Source organism: Pteropus medius, unplaced genomic scaffold, assembly GCF_902729225.1.
Source record: "Pteropus medius unplaced genomic scaffold, Ma_sr-lr_union100, whole genome shotgun sequence".
In the NCBI taxonomy this organism is placed as follows: domain Eukaryota; kingdom Metazoa; phylum Chordata; class Mammalia; order Chiroptera; family Pteropodidae; genus Pteropus; species Pteropus medius.
Window position 1 is genome coordinate 26,383,453 of NW_024349801.1, and position 24,669 is coordinate 26,408,121.

Genomic DNA, 24,669 nt, shown 5'->3' on the forward strand with positions numbered 1-24,669 from the left:
TTGTGAGTGACCTTGGAAAAACTATCTCATGTTCTTAAGCCTCTATTTCCTCATCTGTAATATAGGAATGATAATAGTTGCTATATTATATGGGAATGGTGTGACGATTAGGTGGGATAATGCACACAATGAACTAAAACAGTGCCTGGAACGTAAAAGCTGTTATTAGTTCAATTAGTGGTTTTACCATTAGCCACTATCATTATTAAGTACTGGAGATCTTATTGGTAAGACACAGGCCATATCCTCAAGAAAGACAGGGGGAAAGATAGATTAAGTATTTATAATGTAGAATATGAGTAATCTAATAGGGAATGCCAAAAGGAGTGCTCTTGAATGCCTGGTATGGTAGAGAGAGAAAGTCAGAAAGACTTCTCTGGAAGTAGGAGTGGGTGGGTAATGTTGGATACAAGAAAGTAGACAAGTGAGAGGAGAACATTTCAGAAAGAGAGAGACCAACTCATGCGAGAGCACAGAGGTGTGGGAGAGCAGGTCTGCATCTGAGAAGCAATTTGCCTGCCTGGACTCCAGACAGGAAGGGAAAGATCCTGAAGGGCTTTGGAGGTGATGTTGAGAAGTTTGGATTTTACCCACTGTTGGACCTTAAGCAACTTGGTTGAATTGGCACTTGGGAAAAGTCACTTTGGCGATTCATTTGGAAAAAGGATGGGTGGGAGGCTGGTTAGGAGCGAGTCCAGGCAAGGGAAGCTTCAATAAAGTCAGGATCAAAGGCATGGCCAGTTTTAGGAGATAATCAGGAGTTGGACTGGACAAGGCTCAGCGACTGATGGGCTAAGGGAGGTAAGGAAGATGGAGAAGGATGAGGTGGCACCTAGGTTTCTCCCAGAGTGACTGGGTGGACACCATCCTCACTCACCAAGACCAGAGATGCAGGAGGAAGGGGAGAGGGGACAAGTTTCATTTTGGATTGAATGTTAGGCAGTCAATTCTATATGCGCACATATACACACACTTTAAAATCTGATTGGGGACAGAGTTAAAAATACAGGAGAGAGAATGAAAGCTGGTGACTGAGTTTCCTGAGAAGAGAAGACAAGGGACCCAGAAAGCAGGGAGACAGAGGGAGAAGTGTCCCGCAATAGGGAAAGGCAGGGTAGGTGTTGGGGCAGGGTACTTTAAAGTGTCCCACCCAATCCCTTCCCCTCTCCTTCCCTCTCTCTTCTCCCGTCTGTTCTTTTCTCTCTTACAGGCTCACTACAAGGACTTATACTTTTTTTTTTTTTACTAGAAGCAAGGTCACTTACTGTTATCCCCACCCTCTCATCTATATTCAAAACTCTCCCATGAATCTTGCCAAGTTTTTTTCCTCTACTGCTTTCATTCGAGAGTCACCTGGGACCTGGCAGGTCTCACTCAAGACAATACCTCTGCCAAAAAATAAATGCCAAAAAATCATACAAAAGTGATGCAGAGTGGGCTCTGTTTGCATTTGATGTCCAGGAAGCGACTCTCCAGGATAAAAGAGAGGGCTCAGGTTCTAAGCAGAGTTCTAGGCTTAAGAGGCTCTCTCAGCGGTGAGCTGAAGTTTTAGGACACTGATATTCCTTTCTGCAGAGGTGCACCCCCCTTCATCTGTCTAGAGGCCCCATCAACTCATCTCTCTCACCTAGCTCCCTCGCCACAGCACAACACCTACCAGGGAATGCCCCATTGCCCAAGAGCTATCAAAGGCCCACATGGCAGAAGGCCCTGTCAGCTCATTGGCCACCTCACTTCATCCCAGACGAGCAACACTGCCAAGAAAATCCTGAAGGCAAGTGAGAAAACCAGTTGCGATTTGCCCAATAAGCAGGTGGCAGTGAGGTAGCTAGCCCCGCCTTTGGTGTCTCCTGAAGCCTTGGGGATGGAAAGGGAAGCAGACACTCCAGGACCAGTTTCCCGAAGCTCCAGGCTATCCAGCTATTTTGTGGGGAGAAGCCCAAGGAGCGGAGGCAGCCACCATGGCACAAGGTAGGGGAGGCCCATCGGGATGCTGGAGGTCAGGGATGAGGAGGACAGAGAGACTATAGGAAGTCAAGGGAGGGTGGATTCAGAGGAACAACATGAGTAAATAAAGAATGGAGGCAGACAAAGTAGAAACCCCAAGAACCTCAGAATTGGTTGGTAGCCCGAGAACCAAGAGACAAGATAGATGCCAGGAGGTAAACAGCCAAGTAGCTGTGTGCCAACATACTTGCTTCCATAGCCTTGTGAGACAGGGCAGGGGCAGGGATCCGTGGGTCAGGGTTCCTGTTCTCCTCTTCCACAAGCTGATCCTTTGACACTGAGCAAGTCACTTCTCTACTTCCCAGCCCCTACAACTGAAAAATGAGGGGAATTGGACCAGACAATCTTAAAGTTGTCTTCCAGCTCTAAAATTTCCTAAATCTTCACATCTTCTCTTCTTCCCCTACTTCAGGGGCTCTCTGTTCCTCATCTTAGCTAATCTTTCCACCACCGTTCTTCTCTCTATATCGACTCCCACTCTTTAGAAACAGCTGTTATGAAGATTAAAAAGTTAGTTGAAACCATTTACAGAAATGAGTGAAAAACTCTACAAATGTAATAACTTCACCTTCATTTACTGTGTTTTGTGTTTAAACCTTTATTCTTACATTTTTATAAGTTTTAATTACATAAGAAACATACCAATACATAGTTGGAGTAAAATAAAGCAATAATTACAGATAAAGCTACTGTTCTCTTACTGCCACCCAACCCAGCCTCATCTCCAGAAAAACCACTGTTACCAGTCTTTTGTCTATACATTTATATTCATACATATATGCTCAATGTAATGCATAATATTAGCATGTATGGATGCTTTTTTTTTTTCATGCCACTCAGTACCTATAGATTTACCTCAATGTTTTTCACATTGCTTAGTATTTTATATTATGGATGTAAGTAATTTACTTATCCAGTCCTCTATAGATGGGCATTTAGGTTGATTCCCATTTTTCAACTATACAAGCAATGTGGCAATACATATTCTAATCTATGCCTCCTTGTGCTTGTGAATGACTTTCTCTCTAGGATAGATACTGAGATTAATTTAAAAGTTCTTCCTATAATGTTCTTTCTATTTTATTGATCATTTCACCCCATTCTTCCTACACAACAAGGAGAACAAATATGCCCAATGTGAAATGTACCTCCTATTTGAATATCTGGTGTTTGGGCTGAAGAATAATCCCTTTGTTACGGGTAGAGATTAACTTAACCAGGATATATCCAGAGGATGAGCTTTGGCCCCAGTGCTGCTGTCAGGCAGATGCTGCCACTCCTGTTGAATAGTTTGGGTCATGTGCCCCACCTGGATAGGGGCCAGTTAACAATCTCTGTCTAGTCAATTAGTCTCCAAAACGGATGAGCTGCTTTTTCCACTACTAGAAAAAAGCCAAGTGCTTTCCAGGCTGGCAGTGGGTCAGATGTCCTTTCTGAACATGAGCGAGGCCAGCAGTGGGCGGTAGCTATTGAGTAACGGGAAGAGCACAGGACTTGGGCCAACATCCCTAGATTTAACCTTCAGAAAGACATTTAATCTGCCTGAACCTTGGTTTTCTCAACTCTGAATGTGAATGACATGACATTTCATGCTTCCACCGTTGTCGTGAGGATTCAAAGAGATAATTGTCCTAGGGTACCTAAGGCAGTGCCTATCACAGAGTAATCAAGCTCTCAATAAGGTGTTCATTGAATCTGAAATTGGAAATAAGTATGGGGTGATTATGCAAAATATTGAGAATTTTATTCAACCTAGCAAACATTTTTTAATACCTCCAATGTGCTGATCATTATGCTTATATTTCTTTTATAAAAAACCCCTTACCCATTAGCAGTCATCCCATTTTCCCCTCCTCCTAACTCCTGGTAAACCCTAATCTACTTTCTGTCTTTATGAATTTTCTAGTTTGCATATTTCACATAAATTGAATCATATAATATGTGATCTTTTGTGTCTAGCTTCTTTCACTTAGCATAATGTTTTTAATTTTCATCTACGTTATAGTACATTCGGCATTCCTTTTTATGGCTGAATTCTAGTCCCTTATATGGATAATACTACATTTATTCATCCATTAATCATTTGATGGACATTTGGGTTGTAACCATTTGGGGCTATTATAAATGATACTGCTATCAACATTCATGTACAGATTTTGCGTGAACATGTTCTCAATCTCTTGGGTATAAGAGTGGAATCTTGAGGAGTGGAAGTGCTGGGTCATTTGGTAACTCTAAGTTTAACATTTTGAGGAACTGCCAGACTGTTTTCCAAAGTAGCTGCACCATTTTACAATAGCACCAGCAGTCTATAACTGTTCCAATCTCTCTACATCTTCACCAACACTTGTTATTTTTTTGTCTTTCTTGTTATAGTCACCTTAGTGGGACTTCCAGTACAATGTTGAATAGACGGAATGAGAGTGGACATCCTTGTCTTCCACCTTATCTTAGTGGGGAAGGCATTTAGTCTTTCACTATTAAGCATGGTGTTAGCTGTGAGATTTTCATAGATAGCCTTTGTCAGGTTGAGGAAATTTCCTTCTATTCTTAGTTTGTTGAGTACTTTTATTATGAAAGAATATTGAATTTTGTCAAATGCTTTGGTTCATATTTCTTAAATTTTAAATACAACTGAGACAAAACAGCTAAGTCTCTGTCCTCATCGACTTATATCTAGAGGTGGAAGACAGACAAAAAAATAACTACAAAACTATCTTAACATGTAATGCTGAGCCCAAAACTAGTAGGCTCTCAGTAAAATTTTGTTGATATAAATGAACGAATGAGCATGATATTAATTTGTCAGTTAAGTAGTTAAGTTTCTCTATAAGTGATGCAGTTAAGTGCTGTAGAACAGTCCGAGGTAAGAAGGAGGGTGAGCCAACTGGGACAGGCTTCATAAAGATGGATCTTGAATAGGCATTGGAGGACAGGTAGAATTTGAATTGATAGTGAAGGGGCATGCTGACTAGGGGCTATAGCAGAATCAAAGTACATGGACATGTAAGGCTATCATTTGCTTGGGGACAGATTGGCTGAAGGAGAAGATCCATACTGGAAGTGGTGAGAAGTAAGAATGGAAGTTTAAGTTAAGACTAGGTATGGAAGATCATAAGTGTCAGGTTAAGGAGCGTGCCTTTTGTACGGTGGGCTATAGCGTATTTAGAACTTTTAAAGCAAAAAGATGGCATGCTCAAATTGTCTTGGGGAAAGGGGAAGGAGCTAGGTGAGCCAATTGTGATTTAAAGGTTGTGAGCCCAGGTGCCTGTGGACCATTATAGGACCAAAATAAATTCCTTCCAGGGGAGGCACACTTGGAGAACAGTGAGGTCAGTCTGTGTCTTAGCAGAAGTTCCAGAAGCCTAGGGGTGGGCCTTTCTTTGACTGTCCTCAGCATCCCAGCTTCTGAAGCATTGGGCACATGGCATCAGTGGTAGTCAGAGAGCTAGAAAATTACTAAAAGCACAACAGCTAATCCAGGGATAGTTAACTTAGGGGCAGCTAACCCAGGGACTTGGTTCCAGATCTGGAGGCTGGTACAGGGACAAGTGAAACTCTTAACTTGTATCTAAGAATGTGGATGCTGACATGAAATCTGGGGACATGGTAGTCTAAAATGAGCAAAGTTGGTCAGGCCAACAGAAGAAGTTGAACAGAGAGAAAAACCTATGCACCTCCAGGAGGACGGAAGGGAGGTGGACTAGAAGGTCAGAGAAGCAGGGAAGGAAGAGAGGAAAGAAATAAGAAAGAAGTACTTACATGCATGGAGCCTCATTTAATCCTCATACCAACCCTGTAAGGCTGGTATAGATTCTATTTTACCAACTTAGAAACTGAGGCTCAGAGAGGCAAAGCTTCTTTCTCAAGTTTCCACAACTGGTAAGTGGTGGATGGGACTGAACAAGTCTACATGGCCCTGCCCTTTCGTCTGCCCCTGGCTGCCCCATCCTAGGGCTGGAGTTGTCCGTCATAGACTTCCGGAGCTCCTGGAACAACATGCGGCACCACACAGAGGAAATAAGCTCTGACCGCCTCCTTGTTCGCCGGGGTCAGGCTTTCAACATCACTCTGTACTTCAGTAACCGGGGCTTCCAGCTGGGCCTGGACAATATCATCTTCGTGGTTGAGACTGGTGAGGACCCCTGCTGGTATAGGGCTGTGTGTATGTGGGGTGGGAGATCACCTCAGAGGGCCTCAGCTCTGCTTCCCTCCTAGGACCACTGCCAGACTTGGCCAAGGGGACTCGAGCTGTGTTCAGCCTGGCAGATCATCGTGGTCCCAGCCCTTGGATAGCCTCACTGGAGACCAACAGGGCCACCTCCCTGGAGGTGAGCCTGTATGCCCCTCCCACGGCGTCCATGGGTCGGTACCTTTTGAAAGTTCACATCGACTCCTTCCAGGGGTCTGTCACAGCCTATCAGCTCGGAGAGTTCATTCTGCTCTTCAATCCCTGGTGCCCAGGTAAGGCAGAGTGCCCAAGTGGGGTTCCCTTGTCTCTGCCCCTTTGTCAATGCCTCAGAGAGCCAGGCTCAAGGATTTCTAGACCCTTGCTCCCTGGGAAACCAAAAATCTCCCCAATCCCATGCAATCAGCATTACCCCTCGACCACCAACAAGCAGGGCAGGGAGAACATGCTGTTTATTTACTTATCTAAAATTTTAAAATTATAAACCAAGTTATCTTTACTTAAAAGGAAAACTATTATAATTAAATTTGAACACTATTAACATTTACCTTTATTATACATTTTCAAGTCAACTCGAGTTTCTTCATTTAAGAGTGATAAGTGCATTGTGGAATGGAATAAAGAGCAAAACAACGCAGAACGAAAAATTAAATAAAAGAAAGAAAGGATAAGGCAAAAAGTGAAACCTTATCCCAATCTCCAGGTTCCATTATCCAGAACAAAACTGTTAGCCTTTTCTTGTGCAGCCTTACGAAAACGTTCTGTGCTTAACCAAATACGTATTTATGCATTTATGCATGTGTGTATGTGATTATACAACACATAACACGAAGGGGATTATTTTATACAGATCATGCTCTAACTTGCTTTTTTCATTTAAAAATTCAACTTTGGACATATTTTCCTAGCAGTACATTTTTTTTTAACAGCTACAATTTCTCCACTATTTCGATGCACCTATTTCCTCTTTTTGCCTATTGGCGTTCTATAGATTTTCAGGAATGAATATGTGTTGCTTTTTGATATTAAAAATATCTTTTTAAAATTAAGAATTCATATGTGATTTGGACAAATTATTTATCACTCTGAGCCTGTTTTCTCAACCTTAAAATGGGGGCTAGGATGTAAATGTGCTTTGCAAAACAAGAAATTTCACCAAAGGTAAATTTTTACTATTCCACTTGATGTTCACATTGAGCCCATTGCTGATGTTGAGGCGTGGTGGAGAGTAGGTCTTTCCTAGACTTACCCAGAGACACTTACCCTCTGCTGCCCCTCTTATCATCCAGTGCCCTCCTCAGAGCTCAGTTTCCATGGGACTGTGCCTCCTTGGGATGGGAATGGGCAGGAAGGGCAAGATGACCTTTCTGCTTTGTGTTTTCCCACTTTGATTCCTAGAGGACACTGTCTATTTGGACAGTGAGCCCCAGAGGCAGGAGTATGTCATGAATGATTACGGCTTCGTCTACCAAGGGAACAAGAACTGGATCCGCCCTTGCCCTTGGAACTACGGACAAGTGAGTCTCAGCCCCGCTCATGGACCATTCAGGGGAGAGGGGAGCCGGAGGGGATTTGGGAAGGTGCCCTTTAAGCAAAGTTCCTCCAGAACTGCTGACAAATGGGAACTAAATGGCACCAGAAGGATGTGCAATATGATCCCAGGGAGCTAGAGGAGCAGCCATAGAAAGTTGGAAGTTGTACTATGCTGATCGTGTCTGAATTGGACAATAGGATTAGAGAAGGAAGGGCAGCTAAAGGTACTTACCCAGGGATTCCACTGAGTTTGATGGTGAAGATGAAGTGACAACGGTGACAGCGGCCATAATGGTGCCCATTTTTTTGTTAACTGTGTTTCCAGTGTGGTATATGTTCCTCTACATTTTGTTTCCCACACATGTTCTAAAAACGTGATTTTATTTGTTAGAAGAGCATCGTATTAATCACAATGCTCTGTAACTTCTGTCTTGCCAAAAGTCTGCTTCCTGTGTAAAGCTCGGCCTCTAGCAGGTACTCTAGGAAGTCCAGGACCAATTCAGGGAAGAGGGTTCTTGAGGCTGAGCCCCAGCACCAGAACGCTATTCAGGAGAGAGGACCAGCCCCGGCTGCCCAGAAAGGGTGTCAGCTGGGAAATCCTAGGGGTGCTTGTGGAGTCTTGTATCAGTTTGATATGGGTTCCTTTCCTGGACTTGTCCGACACATGTGGCCTGAGGCCCAGCCTAGGTGGATATAGTCAAGATGAGACATGGCAGCCTCAACTGGCCCCAACCGACATCCCCAACCCCTCACTCAGCATGGGCAGATGAGGATCCTCGAAAGCACCCCTATAGGAGTTTGTTGTCATCTATGAGAAACAGAAGTGAGAAGTTGCTGCTTTCTGAGCCCCAGGTTCCACTCTCCCTTCCCCCTTATTCAATGAACATACGTTGAATACCTGCTCAGTGCCAGGCAGAGCTCTAGGTGCTACAGATATAATAATGAATAAAACACTGCCCCTGAGCCCACAGTGTAGTAGGAACTCAGTCATATAAACAACATGATATGTAAAGATTGCCAGACAGGCACAGGGTGTTCTGGCAGCCTGAAGCAAGAGCACTTGGCTGGGCATGAGGCTGTCAGGGAAGCTTCTCGGAAGAGGAGATGCTTGAACTGAGCGTGCCAATTGCGGGAAGGCAGGGAAAATATCCCAGGCAGAGGAAAGAATGAGTAAAGACACAAAGGTGAAAAACAGTTTAGCCTACTGCAGAGGTTACAAGGAATCTGGTATTGCTGGAGCAAAATTGGTGAGGCAGGGGGTATTGAGACACTAGGCTAGAGAAATCGAAGGGTCTTGTGTGATTTGTAGAGGAGGTTAGAACTTTGATTCTGTAGGCCATAGGGGCCTTTGAACATTTTAAAGCAGAAAAGTGAACTGATCAAACTGTTTCCTGGGGAAGATGAATCAGAGAAGCCTCCTAATCTTGTTTATTGCTCAGCATTACATGGAATCAATTTATTCATTCAACAAAGATGCACAGAATCTCTATAATGTGCTGGACACTGTAGAGTTGTAGAATTGCAAGAAGATGTTGAGTTGCAAGAAGAGCTGGAGAGAGACAGAGCATACACACAGGCAGGGAAGGCAGACCTCGACTACGTCATTACAACTGTGTCTGATGAGTAGAGTTGTAGCCAGGGCTATGGAGCTAAACCAGGCTCAGGCTCAGGGAAAGCCTCAGAAGAAGTGGCATTCACACCTAGCCTAAAGGATGGGAGGCAGCCTGCCTTGGGTGGGAAGTTTCCATAACTCACATGCTATTAGTCAGTCTACAGCCCCACTGAATCACAGGCACCATTGCAAGCTGGCACCATCACCTCACCAGTAGCTGCCAAAGCTAAGCTGGGGGTGGAAGAAGAGGCAGTGCGATTTTAACAAGAACATTCCATGAGCTCCAAGAGTGTGGGGATTGAGGAGAGAAAAAGGAGAAACAGACTTTTCAGCCAGTCAGACACATTGGAAAAAATTCCAGGGATTTGACATTCAGGACATAAAAACTGTGACCCCAGAGATTTGAGACCCTGCACCTGCCCAGTAGCCAGTTCATGGCTGTGCTACTGGACATAGTTATCTTCCAAATAGGTCTATATTCCACAGACACACTCCATTGGAGAGCTGGGTGGCTCATGTATCTCTTTCCATATCTACATGTGCCAAGCATGAGTACCTTGCCTCTCTGCATCTCCCCTTGCAGTTTGAAGAGAATATCATAGACATCTGCCTGGAGTTGCTAGACAAGAGCCTGAACTTCCAGAGTGACCCAGCCATGGACTGCGCCCTGCGGGGAAGCCCCGTCTATATCAGCAGAGTGGTGTGCGCCATGGTGAGCTTGGGTCTGGCTTTGTCCACCCAGGGTATGTCCGGGGTGGGAGGAAGCTGTGCTGGGAAAGCCCTGACCATTCACAGTTGCCCTCAGGCAATGGGAGAATAAAGAGTTCAGAGGCACGGGCCCTCTTGCAAAGCCATTTTGGATAAGACTGATGAAAGATTTTGGCTAACAGGTTTTCTTAACTGAGCTCCGAAATAGCTGGAGGTAGGCCCTCACCTCTATTAATTCCAAATTGCATGTTTTGGGAAAGGCTGAATGTAGCTCTGGTTTGTGAAATGGTCTTACTGTTTCTAAATTTCCTTTGCTCTGAAGTATTTTTAAAAGCTTTCAGAGCCAAGCTCTAGGTTTGCAAGGGATAGGGAGGTGGGGGTTAAAGGTGTGTGTAGAAATAAATAATAAACTAGTTAACAGTGGAGCACAAATCAGAATAGCCAGCTTCCCACCCTGACTCCTCCCCCAGCAGGTCTGGAAATTCACAGGTAAAAGTAGATCAAAGTCTCCTCTGTGTCTCAGGCCCATGGGCCTTGCAAAATAGCCCACACATCAAATTTGGTGAGGAAAAGGATGCTACTAATTCTTCTATATATGGTTTCTCTTCAGATCAACAGCAATGATGACAATGGGGTGCTCAATGGAAGATGGAGTGAGAATTACTCAGATGGCATCAATCCTGCAGAGTGGACCGGCAGCGTGGCCATCCTGAGACAATGGCATGCCACAGGCTGCCAGCCAGTGCGCTATGGGCAGTGCTGGGTCTTTGCAGCCATCATGTGCACAGGTAGGGAGTAGAAAGTTCCTCATGAAAATGCCAAAAAGTGCAATGGCTCATGTATTAGCCCTCCGAATAACTCTTGTCTCCAACTTACACGGTTCCCACAAAGGGACGTTTGGAAAGAAGCCCTCTCCAACAAAAATGTCTCATCACTAACCTCTAGGTTTCACATATCTGGGCTTATTTCAGAGGATGGTTCTAAGGTAGAAATCACACACTTCCCAGAACCTGGTGCCCTTCCAGTCTTCTGAGCGTGGATAGCCTAACAGAATATTCCTAAGTACCTGACTTAAAATTATCTGATAAAAGATAGGAATGAGATGAGGGACCGAGTAATTAGAAAACTTACAAACTGGTTAGCATGGAGAATGGTTTTAGTGAAGTTGTTCATATGAGAGGGAAATGTGCATCTGAGCAGTGATATGGGCCATGGGGTTAGAACAAGATGGCAGCTGAAGTATGATAACCTTGAATTTGGAGTTGTCACAAGTTCAGAGGGCCTGGAGGCCTGGGTCAGGCCAGAGAATTACAAGGTGGGGGGAAATGGGAGGTCATTTTTTCAGATAGGGAGTGGAGGCAACATTAGTAGAAGAAAAGTTGAAATATAGGCACAGGAAAAGAAAGTAAATGGAAGTTGGTTTGCATGTGGCATGTGGAGGTAGCAGGAGGAGAACTCTGCCTCACCGAGGGCCAACTCTTGCTCCTGGCCATCACCCTCACCCTGCCCCCCTGCCTAGGCTGGCTCTCAGCCTCCTGGCATGCATATCCATGCCAAAGGGGAAGATGCCAAGTATGGCTTTCGCTCACAGCACTCTCCAGTCCAATCCAGCGAGACCAGATCTGCCCACAACTTGGTATTTATTAAGAACTGAGGCCTTTCACGTAGAAATTCCCTTTAAGACAAGGCCTGGTGCAGTCTGTGTGCATGTGTGCACTGCAGCTCCGGGCTCGTGGAGGGAGCCTAGAGAGCCGTGGGCTGCTGAGCAAGGGCCAGGCCTCTGTCCAAGGGCACAAGGAGGTTTCCGTCAACACCCGCAGTGGGTGACTTCACACGGATTGGTGAGGAGGAAGCCCTAAGCTACTCCCATGCAGCTGCACACACCCACCTTGAGTTGGATGCTTCGACTGCTCAAAGAATCCCTGTTTTTTGGATAAGAAACCAAGAATTTGACAGCTTTGATACCCAAAATGACAGACATTTGGGTGAACTGGGATGTCTGAATCATCCAGGGAGGAGGCATAAGAATGACAGAATGGATCGATCTTGTACACGATAGAGAGGGAAACTTCTTGTGCATGGGAAAGCCTAGAATCTAATGAGCCAGGGATATGTGTGTAGAAGGAGAGGGCCAGGGGTTTGGGTGCACTTGTCTGGAACTGGGTGATGACAGAGGTAGAGCCAGAGAATGGAGATTATGTAAGGAGAGCAGACCAATAAAAATGTTCATGAGAATTATGGCTCTTTAGTGACTTGGGAAGCAGAGGGTTGGGCAAAGTGGGTCAAATGTAGCTCAGACAGCACCAGTCTTCCCCAAAAGAGCTACTATGTTGTATATTAGAAATATATCAGTTTGAAAAACTCATTCATTTATCCAACAATACTTATTATATGCTAGGCATTGTGGTTCAAATACTTTTGAGTACAAAAATGAGTAAGACTCAGTCTCTATCTTCCATTAAAAGTTAGGAGTAGATCGAACTCCTTAACCCAATTCAGCTGCCAAAGCACGTTTGTTGTTGTTGTTGTTGTTTGTTTCACAATCACAATAGCTGATATTTATTGAGGTGATATTATTCCTTTGTGCTAGGAATTGTGTTAAAATCTTGACAGCCTAGAGTAATGGTGAAGCATACGAGGGTTCTGGAGGTAGACTGCTTGGGTTTAAATACCAGCACTATAATTAGTTGGCTGAGTAACCTTGAGTGCAACATGTTCCTCAGTTTCCTCAGCCATATGGCGGGGAAAGTAATAGTACCTACCTTGCAGAGTTATTGAAAGGATTTGAGTGAGTTCATACATGGAGAATGCTTAGACTAGAGCCTGGCTACAGCAAGTATTCAGTATCAAGTAGAATGGTCTAGTCTGATCCCCCAAATGACCTTATGAGGTAGGTTTTATCATTATCTCAGTTTTGCAGATGAAGAAATTGAGTGGCAGAGTCAATCTCGCATCCAGGTCTGGCTGGCTCTAACCACTAGGTTATATACTGTGCAAACTCCTGGTGGCTGCCATTTATCCAGCATTCCTCATACTTTAGGCACTCACTGGGCACTTTTGCTCTTTTTAATCCTCACAACCACCTGCAAAGTAGATATCAATACCGTCTTTACAGATGAGAAAACTGAGGTTTAAAGTGACCATGTGACTCTCGTTTGATTTAGAAGTAGATTCTCCAACCCTAGCAGCTCTGCCTCCCAGTATTGCCTTTCAATGTCAACATATTGATTTCAACTTCCTAAAGAAAAATCACACACACAAAAAAACGAGACTTTGGATGCATCGAAGATAATGTTATAATTTTTGGATAGGCTGTTTCCTTGACATCCATTTAGTTGAGCGTTATTTTGGAAATTTCAGAAAAATCCTTGGCCTACGTTTCCTATGCTCAGGGCCAGCTGCTCATCAGCTCTCAGTCATCAGGCTTTTCCTGTTCTGGCTATCCACTCCTTGTGACAAGGTCAGGTCCCTCAGCCCTTGGCTGAGGTCTGTGGAGTAGCCTGGAAGCCTTGCACTGTAACAAGGGAACAGAGGGAACAGTGACGTTCTCTTGCCTAAAAATTTTTCCCAAAGCCAGGTGTCCAAAAACCACTTATTGTATGATTCCGTATATGTGAAATGCCCAGAATAGGCAAATTCATAGAGACAGAGAGTGGACTAATGGTTGCTTAGGGCTAGGGTGAGGGGAGAATGGAAAGTGACTGCTAGTGGGCACAGAGTTTCTTTTTGAGGCGATAAAACGTTCTGGGATTGGATAATGGGGATTGTTATACCACCTGTACTACCAAACACTGAATTATACACTCTAAAAGGGTGAATTTTATGGTATATAAATTATCCCAATATAGTTGTTTTTTAAAAAATGCCAGGCATCCTGGGAATGTGCCTGGTCAAGGCCAGCTCCTGCCTACAACTTCATAGGTAGGGATGGGGGCAGAAGTGAGGGGCTGAGGGTCGGAAGACTCTGAACATGTGACTGTGAGCAGGTCTATGAGACACTATCTCCTCTTCTGTAAAATTGGATCCTGGGCCCAGAGTCATGGCGGGATATGGTGTAGAGACGAAGAGGCTGGGTGTTTGGGGCTGGGCCCTCCTTTCTTCACCCAAAACTAATCTAAGAATTCTTCTCACTTGTTTGTATCATAATCTCTATAAATTATCTCATTATCTTCATTCCAGTATAATAATTCTTGTCCTCATTATTTTTACTGAGCCCTTTCCTCTCAAAGAAAGAACTTCAGTCAGGGCACCAGTGTGTTATTTTGTCTCAATCTTTGGCTTAAACACAAATCTACCATTATTTTCCATTTGATTTATTATGAGACATCAAAGATTACATGGAATGTTCCCTCACAGGGTTATGGGTTAATATATGGCAAGCCTTAGAAAAATACCTGGCACATGGTAACTTTTACATAACTATATTATTATTAACTATAATAATTAGACTGATACTTTTAAAATTCTGCCTCTTAGGCTCCAAAGTTCTGGCTGGCTCTCGTTTAAAAGGTATTTCTAGCCATCCCCCAAACATCAGTTCTCTATGCTCTACCACTTCTCAACTTTATTTCCTTCCTTTGTTTCTTGGAGTGTTTAGAATTAAATTAATCATATTTCTCATGCCATGACATGTATCATAATAGGTCTGCTTCGGGCCTCTCTTTTAAAAAACTAATTAACTAATCAATTGATTTCCCTGCCCCATTTATCTCATAACCCATTTCTATTCACCTCCCCCCATGATAGAGAAACATTTTGATGTGTTTAATATGCAGCATTGTATTTGAATGTGTTCTCACAAAAAAGTGCACTGTTATCTTTGTGCAATATTTTGTCCAGTATGTTTTCCGTTTTATAGATTATATTTTTCACCTTTAGATGTTCCATTGGATCTTTTTTCTGTTTTTCTTATTATATTCATGTTTTTCTTTACTTCTTCTTGACCATATTTATAGTATTTTAAATAGCTGTTTTAAGGTCCTTGTCAGCTAATTCCATTATCTCTGTCATTTATGAATCTAATTCTATTGATTGATATTTTTCCTGATTATGGGTCATATATTCCTGCTTCTTTACATGTTTGTAATTTTTTAAAATAGGCTTTATTACAAATTTATTTTATTTTTTAAGGCTTTTTTAAAGATCAGTTTTAGGTTTCATTGTCACTGCAGAAAGGAGAGAACAGTTCAAATATGACTTCATGATGACATCTGAAAGACCAAGGCAATATAACCATCTTCTTATAGGGGACAATTAAAGGCATGGTAGGAGTAGCAGGAAGTGATACTTTCACCTCTTGGAAGCTTAGTGCATCCAGGAAGAATTAAGAGATGTTAAAAATCATCATATTTAAATGCAATTACTTTGACTCTATTAGAGTTTTGACTGTATTCTTCAATGTAAGCCATGGAAGTATGGTAGCAAAAGTAACCAAGTGACTTCCAGTAAACAAATAAATTGAACTCTAATTTTCCACTCATTTCTCTTATAAAATTGGAGTTACATTTCCACATGAGGAGGCAGGAGTGGTGGTGAAGGGGAAGAACTTATGAGAAGCCTTCACGGCCAGCTCTGAAATAGATCACAAGTTTTAACACACCATCAGGACAGTGTCCACCACGAGTCAGAAATGAAGCTGCATTCCTTGAGGGCAGGAATGTCTTTTATTTTTACATACTCTGCATCTAACTCACTGCCTGGTTCATTGCAGCAGCTTGACACTTGTCACTGAATATGTGCTAAATGCTGAGTGAAGAGACATAGTAATTCATGCTAGGAGTGTGGCATTGTATAATATACCTTGGGAACACTTCAGTTCTTTTCTGACTCTGAGATCTTGTCCACCTTTTTCCGCACACACACAAATATACTCATATGGGTTTCTCTTTTACAAGGGACTCAGCTCGCACAAAATTGTCAGTGAAAGAGTTACCTGAGTCACATATCAAACTGTGAATCATGAGGAGTGATACTCTGCAGAAACCTCGTTCACAAGTTTAAGACAACTCACTGCAACACAAATTTAATGAGCTCTTGCCTCACTCCTGTCTCAGGTTCCTTCAGTGACAGCTCTTCCAACCTTCACCCTCCCCTCCGAGACTGTCCTGTGTCACCTCCACCTATAACTCGCTTGTCAGCTCTGTTCACTCCCTGCCTTTGTTCCTTGGCCCTGTGCAGACCTGCCACTCCAAAGAGAACTCCAGGTTCCCCTTTGGGCTTCTCTCCTCCCTGTCCTGGCCTACATCCAAGAGTGTGTCCACACCCTGGCCTGGAGAGAGGCTTTGTGTCAAAGTATAAAAAGGAGCCTGAACTAAAATCTATAAGCAATTAAATGTTTGATATAAATATTTAAAGTAAAGACTATGAACATTTAAAAAAATAATGACAGCAGTTTGTGTGAAGAACCCTTAGAAATATCTATATTTTTGACTCAGTCATTTTAATTCCTGGAATCTGTCCCAAGGTGGTGGTGGTGACGGGACTGACCTACAAAGATGTTCATCACAGCATTATTTACGACAGGGAAAAAATCAGAAACCAACTAAATATCTAAAAATAACCACCACTAGAAATCCTGTTTTTGGCAAATATTTGACAGCACAGGAAAATGCTTCGGATGTATAATATGACAAAAATACTAGAACGCTGAACTATGTGTATGATACTGGGAGGTGGCCTCAGAATTAAGTATAAGCTTAGCAGTGAAACCAGGATTTGAGGGATAGCTGTGTCACTTCCTTGCTGTGTGACTTTGGTGAGGGTAAGCCAACTTTTCTTAGCCTCTGATTCTTCATCTATAAAGTGGGGATAATAACAGCAGCTTTCATGTAGAGTTGTCCTGAGCATAATGTATGTAAAACAGCACCATGCCTGCTGGTAGATATTATAATTATAATAATAATAATTATTATTATAATCGAATTGGATGGGCTGTCACTGTTGGACTTGGGAGGACAGGGATCCCCAGGGCATTGGTGGCAGGATGGGCTGGGGGATATTGCTGTTATTAAAAGAGTGTAGAAGGGGGAAAATATGGCAGAGGACAAAGAAAAGCAGTTGGAAGGGATGCTCCTCCAGGAATAAAGACAACAGTTAACCTCTTCTTCAGAATTTCTCCAAGTACAGACTTGCTTTTTTAGGCTGTTGTTACACATTTTCCTGGCTGGATCTGTGATGCTTTCCTTGAGATGCTTTTAAGAAAATACACCCCAAGAAAAAGGGAGATCTAAGCCACAGAACTCTTTGCCTAAGAACCTGATGTTCTCAGCCAACAATCCTTACACAGGAAAGAAAACATTTCAGCTATTTGGCTTAAAGATGGAGATTTATGTCTGGGAGAGAAGTGAGACCCAGTCAGGCCAGAGTCTTGTCAAAGGAGGTATGCCTATCCCACTCTGCTGGTCCAGGCAGGAGAATCCGAACCTTGCTAGACTTTCTGTTGGCCCTGGCAGTGCTTATCAGAGCAACCAGCAGCCTTTGCATAAAGTCTTGTTTGTGATCCCAGAGAGAGAAGCTCAGGAAGGTGCGGAGGGAAGTTGGCAGCAACACCAACCAGTGCCCCAAACAGCTCCTGCTTGGTCCTGAAAGTGCCAAATGAATGATTTCCCTGGGCCCAAGGTCTCAAGTCCAGGAATCCATAGAGCTCCTGGATCCACAACCCACAGAAGATTTTCTGTACTTTTTGCAGTGATGAGATGCCTGGGGATCCCCACCCGAGTGGTCACCAACTTTGACTCTGGCCACGACACAGATGGAAACCTGATCATAGATGAGTATTATGACAACACGGGCAGGATTTTGAAGAATAAGAAGAAAGACACTGTCTGGTGAGAGACAACCTTTCAGTCTCTTTCTAGGGCAAACCCCACCAGCAGGAGGTAGGGCGGGACTGTGCCTATGAGCCTGCTGCCTGCTTAGGACTCCACCCCCACTTTCATCAGTCCCTGGGCTTGGTATCCCCAATCCTAAGTCTGGAACACAGCTGAACAAAATCAATGATTTTGAGTTTAGAATCCTCACATCACAAGAGCTCTCTGCCCTGGGTGAGGTTTTCCCCTTTGTCACCTTCATTTAATACTCAGCCTGTGACCGCGGGAGAGCCTGAAGTCTCACCTCCAGACACAAAGACCATGACTGCCTCTGTGAGTCAGCAGCACATACAGGAAAGGATCACGAGAAACTTTTTGAGAGAGAGAGAAGGATTTTTAACTTCAGGTGGTTCTGGAAGCCTTCATTCTCATTTCACAAACAGAAGAAAGCTTCTTTAAAGCAGGTTTAGGCTCACAGGAGGAAGAGCTGTCACTACTCACCCACAGGCCTAGAGGGATCTAAGTCTGTCTGTCTATCTGGCAGTCCATTCACTCATCCTCCCCTGCCTTGTTCCAGAAACAGAAGCACTACAAACTCCCATTGCTTCCTTTGACACTGGCTCCTCTGGCTTCTCTTTCAGGAATTTCCATGTCTGGAATGAGTGCTGGATGGCCCGAAACGACCTCCTTCCTGGATATGGAGGCTGGCAGGTGCTGGATGCTACACCTCAGGAGACAAGCAACGGTGAGGCTCTTCAGAAGAAAGGCAGAACCCATTCCCACGGAAACCACCCCTGCCCCTGACTGTCCCTGCAGCCAAGGCCCACCGTGGCTCTTCCATTCTCCTTCAGGCTTTTACTGCTGCGGCCCTGCCTCTGTCAGAGCCATCAAAGAGGGAGAGGTGGATCTGAACTACGACACGGCCTTTGTCTTTTCCATGGTGAATGCCGACTGTGTGTCCTGGCTTGTCCGTGGAGGAAAGGAGCAGAGACTTCATCGAGACACAAATTCTGTTGGCAATTTTATCAGCACCAAGAGCATCCAGAGTGATGAGCGGGATGACATCACGGAGAAGTACAAGTATGAAGAAGGTACAACTAAGCCAGCTCCATTCAGAGTCCAAATCCTGTGGATGGATGCCTTCCCCCTACTCCAGAGACACCCCTCCCCTCCCCAGCCAGCTGGGACAGGCCTCTGGGGAACTAGAGGGTATCTGCTGGGCAGGACCCAGGTCCACTGTTTCCTTGGTTCTTCGGTTTTAAGGTCCCAGTTGAGGCGTCCCCACTACCTCACTTCCTCATGCCAATACCACCCCATGTCCCACATCTGAGCACCTCCACAGATGTTCGTGTTGACTGTGGGGTCATTGACAGACATCTCACCAACAGTATATGAATTCTTGTCCCTGCCTTCCCCAAAAGTCAGCCTCCTACTGAAGATAGTGGGAAACTTAGTACTCCCTTATTAATTAATTTAATTAATATTACTTAACTTACTGTTTAATTCACTGTATTTTATTGAGTGTGTGCAGAAAAGGTCAGACCACCAGCTGGTGCCAAGGCTGACATATGGCCAGATGTTCACTTCTATGCCCACCCTTTGCAGAAGATGATTCTGAGAGGTGGGATACCTAACAGGGGCTTATTGCCCAAGCCAGCAGGGGTGAAGCGGCAGCTAAATTCCTGGAAATTGAGGAAGACTAACCACCAGGTTCAACCACAGGGAGCCAAGCTAAAAATAACCAGTTCATGAGGGTCAGAAGCTGGGTGAAGGGCAGGATCTGAGCAGTGGCTAGAGGAGAGGGGTAGCTGAGCAATTGCTGAAAATGCTGGCATGTAGGTATCTGTGGTTCGTCTCTGTGGACCAACACAGAGAAGCTCCATAATCCAAGCCTAGGAAAGGGCTACACAGCAAAAGACAAGCCCAGCAGTCTATCCATCACCCTCTCCACCTCTATTATCTTGGTTGGGATGCCCAGAATCAGATCCTGAGGCAAGGATCTAATGGAAGGAAGGAGAGTGAGTAAGCAAGACAGGGAAGGGAGGAAGCCTGTGCAGGGTGCCTCATCAAGCCTGTTAGCACCATGGGCAGCTGGAGCTCAGTCCTACTAGGGACCTCTGCCAGGGGAGTAGCCGCGGAAAATATAGGACGAATAATGCTTTAGTCTAACCATGTCCCCAATTATTTGTTAATTTGAAATTCAAACTAAATGGCCCTGTATTATTATTTGCTAAATCTGGCCACCCCATCAGTAATTCAGTGTAAATTGTAGAACAATACCACAGGCTTATCCCACCCAAAAGGCAAGGGAGCTAGGCTATTTATCCAAGGGAGCTAGGCTATTTATTTGGTCAGGGCTTGAGGGCTGTTCCTAGAGGGTGTAAATTCCTGAGCACTTTTGGTCTGCCCCATGCCTGGGCAGAGTCAACTCTGCTGGCGGAGAAAGCCTCAGACAAAGGGTAGTAGCAAGGCTAGAATTTGAAATTAAAGCAAGTGGCACCGAAATGTCAAGTGCCAAGGGAGTTATGGGCGGGGCATTGACAGTATTGCTACAAGGTCCACAGGCTTCCTCTGTGAACTTGGAGGGGTTTGGAGCTATGTTCCAGTGGGCCTGAGTGTGCTGCTCAGTCACGCGGCTTGACAGGATCTGGGGATGGAACAGACAATGGATGAACTAAATCTGATCCACATCTCACTGGGTCCACTCTTACCGAAGCCAGCATCTCAAGATCCTCTTCTGCCTGGAACAGGGCTTAGAAAACATCCAGAGCGAGGGGACAAAAGTGGCCTCTGCCTGGGGAGGCTGTGAAGATGCACTGTTGGGGTGAGGCTGGGCCCTGGAGACAGTAAGTGCTCAGTAAAGGCAGCTGCTGGATTATTAGTGAAGCATGGGGCATATTCCTGCACATCCCAGCCGCAGCGCCTCCCCAGGACTGAGATCGGGGAGCTCTAGGAACTCTGCTTGACTGAATTTCCTCTTTTTTTTTCCTCACTGTGGCCTCTCGGTTTTCCCAGGACTTAATCTACACCTGACCAATAATTTGGTTCTGGAACAGGAAATCATACCATGCCCGGTTGTCTTTAAGGGGCTTATTCTCTGCATTTGTGGGCCTTCTTCTTTCCCATAAGGAAGGCAGGATAGTCTAGTAGTCATGAGTACAGATTTTCAAGGTGGGTGGATTTGATTTCCACCTGGGCTCTCTGCCCCTTTCAAGTTGTATGACTTGGGAACTGACATGACCTCTCTGAGGCCCGTTTTCCACATCTGTATATGGATTAATAATAATAATAATAATAATAATAATAATAATAATAATAATACATCTCTCTCATGGTTGACGTGAGGGTGAAAGGAGTGAGTGCTCAGTAGAGTTTGACACTTAGAAAGCACCTAATGAATTGTAGGGAGTGTTTGTTGTTAGAAACGAGGGTTTTAGCACCCCTGCAGCGTTGGGGAGGCTGTTGAGAAGGACGTACAACCATGGCTTAGCTTTTGGGCCAGCCCGGCCCACAGTTGGTACTGTCTCTGCCCTCCCAGGTTCTCCTCAGGAGAGGAAAGTGTTTCTGAAGGCTCTTCAGAAGCTGAAGATTGGAAGCTCCCAAGGCCCCTATGGAGCAGACTTGTCACCTTCCAGTCCCATGCATCTGAGCCAATATGGTCCTCGAAGCTCAGATTCACCTTCCCTTCGGCCCAGTGACGTTATCCAGGTTTCCCTGAAACTTCAGTTGCTCGACCCACCCAACATGGGCCAAAACATAAAGTTTGTCCTGCTGGCCCTCAACATGTCACCCCAGTTCAAGGACCTCAAAGTTAACCTGAGCGCCCAGTCTCTGATGCATGATGGAAGCCCCCTGCCTCCATTCTGGCAGGACACAGCCTTCATCACGCTCTCTCCTGAAGAAGGTATGGGCTTCTGGGTATGGGCATGGGGACTCTGTGTACACAGAGTGGGTTATAGAAATGCCAGTGGTATCAAGCTGGCCAAACAAGGATTCTGAGGGCTGACCCCTGTGACGCTAGTCTTTCCCCCAGCACAGATTCCTCCTTTTCTCCTTACTTCCTTCTCTCTTTCTCTTTTCTCCTATTCCTCTTCTTATCCTTCCTTTACTAAACCCAAGAAGTAGCCTTCTTTTGTAGGGGAGAACCTGAGCTTTGGAGTCATCTAAACTTTGGTTAGAGACTCAGCTCATCTATTTGCCAGAAGAATGAAATTGGGCAAGCCATTTCACTTCTCAGACTCTGACTGAACTTTACTGGGGCACAGCACATGTTGGCTTTCTCCTCTCTATAAATGGGTTCCCAGATCTAGCAGGCCCAGCTGATTCCCCAACTAGTCTCACCTCATCCTTGTGTTCTCTCCCTAGCAAAGACTCATCCCTGCCAAATCCCCTATTCCCAGTACAGCCAGTACTTGTCAACAGACAAGCTGATCCGCATCAGTGCCCTGGGAGAAGAGAAGAGCTGTCCCAAGAAGATCCTAGTGGACAAGATCATCACCTTAGCCTATCCCGCCATCATGATTAATGTAGGCAAGAGCCCTGCAAGTGGCCTGAGGGCTACTTGGGGTCAGCTGGGAGGAGGTGGAACCCTCTGAGAGCCTGCTCAAGAGAGCAGGCCCTTCTTTCCTCTGCCTCTTCTGGTGCTTCCAGATACCTTCTACCTGAATCAGGAGGTTTACCTGAAATCACTGGGTAAGGTCTCCATCCTCTGGCACCATTAGTGGCCTTATGGGCGGACCTTGAGCAGCTGCCATGGAGAGGTCCCTCTCTCATGCCACCTCCCATTGTTGGCCTTCCCCAGGGTCAATATGTGCTCAAATGGGAGGGACTTGAGTAGGGAGAGAACACTGCCTGAAGGTCAGCTCAAGTTTGATTTGCCATTTCCTGACTGTACATCCTTGGACAAGCCCCTGGGCCTCTGCTTCTTGAACTGTCACATGAGAGGATTAGACTAGATGGCCTCTGAAGACACCTCCTGACTAGGTGTCTTCTGAAGACACCTCCTGCTCTGACGTTCTGTGGTCCTCGGAATTGGAGGACTTACATAGGTCCCTTCCTTTAAGTGCCGTCTTCCCAAGGCCATGCAACTCCCAAATTCTGCTAAGTGAGCCTGTGGTGCCCCCTGGTGGGGTGCATATGGCAAGCCCAGCCACAGGAGTCCATTTTAGGGAGGGTTTCCTGAGGCTACTTCCTTGCCTCTACAGCCTTGAATGAGTTTTTTACTCAGATTGGTGTGAAAAGAATTGAGCCAATTATGAAAAGAGGTGGTGGTGGTAATGGTGGAAGGGATCGGGTAGAAATGCAACATGAAGAAACAAAGTGCCAAAGAAGATTCTATCTACTCAAGTTATGCATGAGAATCCTTTAGGAGCTCTTGATTATTTAACGCTTGGATATAATCCTTGGAGCAGAGGAAACATCACGGAAGGCACCCAGTTCATAAGACTTTTCCATATGCTGGGTCTAGTGATGTAAAATATTTTACACAAACATCCATACATGTATAAATGAAACAAAAGTTTCACATAACTATATCTTGTGTATTGTGCAGTGATATTTTCTTCTATTTCATTTTTTAAAAAATGCGATGACAATCTATTAAGTCGGTTTTAACTCATAGTTGGAAAAACACAGGCCATGGAAGTCCAGCTCTTCAGAAAATAGATCTAGGGAACAGTGCCCTTCATGAAAGTGTAGTGAATTGGAAAATGAGACTAATTCTCTGCTCCTTCCTCTCCTCTGGAATTCTCTGTTTAGGTTCTAGGAGTAGCCGTTGTGAATCAGCCACTCTCCGTACAGGTGATATTTTCAAACCCCCTCTCAGAGCAGGTCGGAGACTGTGTGCTGACTGTGGAAGGAAGTGGTCTCTTCAAGAAGCAGCAGAAAGTTATGTGAGTGCTGGGGGTGCTCAGCCTTTACTCTTGTCTTATCCTGGGGTTGATGCTATTCTTTCTGGACATGGGCCCTCAGACCAGGCTCTGAGAACACTGGGAAAGGAGAAACCAGCTTGCTGAGTGGAAAACAGTTTCGGAGTGATCATATTGCGTATGATTTTTGACATTCTTCTTTCTCTGCTGCAGCATTGGAGTCCTCGGACCCCAACACAGGGCCAGCATCACTCTAAAGACTGTCCCCTTCAGGAGTGGCCAAAGGCAGATCCAAGCTAATCTGAGGAGCAACAAATTTAAAGACATCAAGGGTTACAGGAATGTCTACGTTGACTTGAGGTTATAAATTCTAGGACAAGAAGATGGATGCATAGATTTTAAGCTTCAGGAAAAGGAGCAAGTTCAAATGCAGCTGTGCCATTCCCCACCATAATAGAGGCTTTGAGGGGCTCTGACATGAGCAGCAGAAGAGATGCCAGTGATGGATAGTCCCCTGGGCTGTTTGCACAGCTCCCCAGGACTCTATTCAGAGGGCCCAGGGATTCCATGGCGTCCCATCCAGAAGTGTGAGATGGCACAGAGGTCCAATGAGACTGGTTGGAGTTGGCCATGACTTACTTCTCACCCAGATGCCAAGAAAAGAAGAAGACTGGCTTAGCATCTGACAATCATTTTGTCATTGCAATAGCTAATTTCTTAGTACCAATAAACTTCAGTCCTTGTTCTTATCTCCTTTGTGCACATGCAAACATCACTTTCCTTACAGTAGCTCCCACCTGTTTCCTGGATGCTAGGAGTATCCTATTGTTTCAATGAGTCTGTAGATAGTACGAAACCTTATATATACTATGTTTTTTTCCTATACATACATACCTATGATAAAGTTTAATTTATAAATTAGACACAATAAAAGATTAACAGCAG

General features: G+C 44.7%; 1 protein-coding gene across 2 annotated transcripts; it reads left to right on the forward strand.

Moving 5' to 3' along the window:
* The first annotated feature begins 1,898 nt into the window (after positions 1-1,898).
* TGM5 (transglutaminase 5) lies at positions 1,899-24,368 on the forward strand. 2 transcript variants are annotated; one of them, XM_039888537.1, is made up of 13 exons: positions 1,899-1,971; positions 5,963-6,142; positions 6,226-6,471; positions 7,595-7,713; positions 9,925-10,053; positions 10,660-10,837; positions 17,737-17,875; positions 18,499-18,602; positions 18,709-18,948; positions 21,396-21,761; positions 22,223-22,383; positions 23,615-23,748; positions 23,938-24,368. In XM_039888537.1, the coding sequence occupies exons 1-13, from the start codon at positions 1,962-1,964 to the stop codon at positions 24,089-24,091; spliced, it is 2,160 nt and encodes a 719-aa protein (XP_039744471.1). In that variant the 5' UTR covers positions 1,899-1,961; the 3' UTR covers positions 24,092-24,368. The 2 variants fall into 2 exon arrangements, with proteins under 2 accessions (XP_039744471.1, XP_039744472.1); XM_039888538.1 differs by lacking the exon at positions 6,226-6,471.
* Positions 24,369-24,669: the final 301 nt, after the last annotated feature.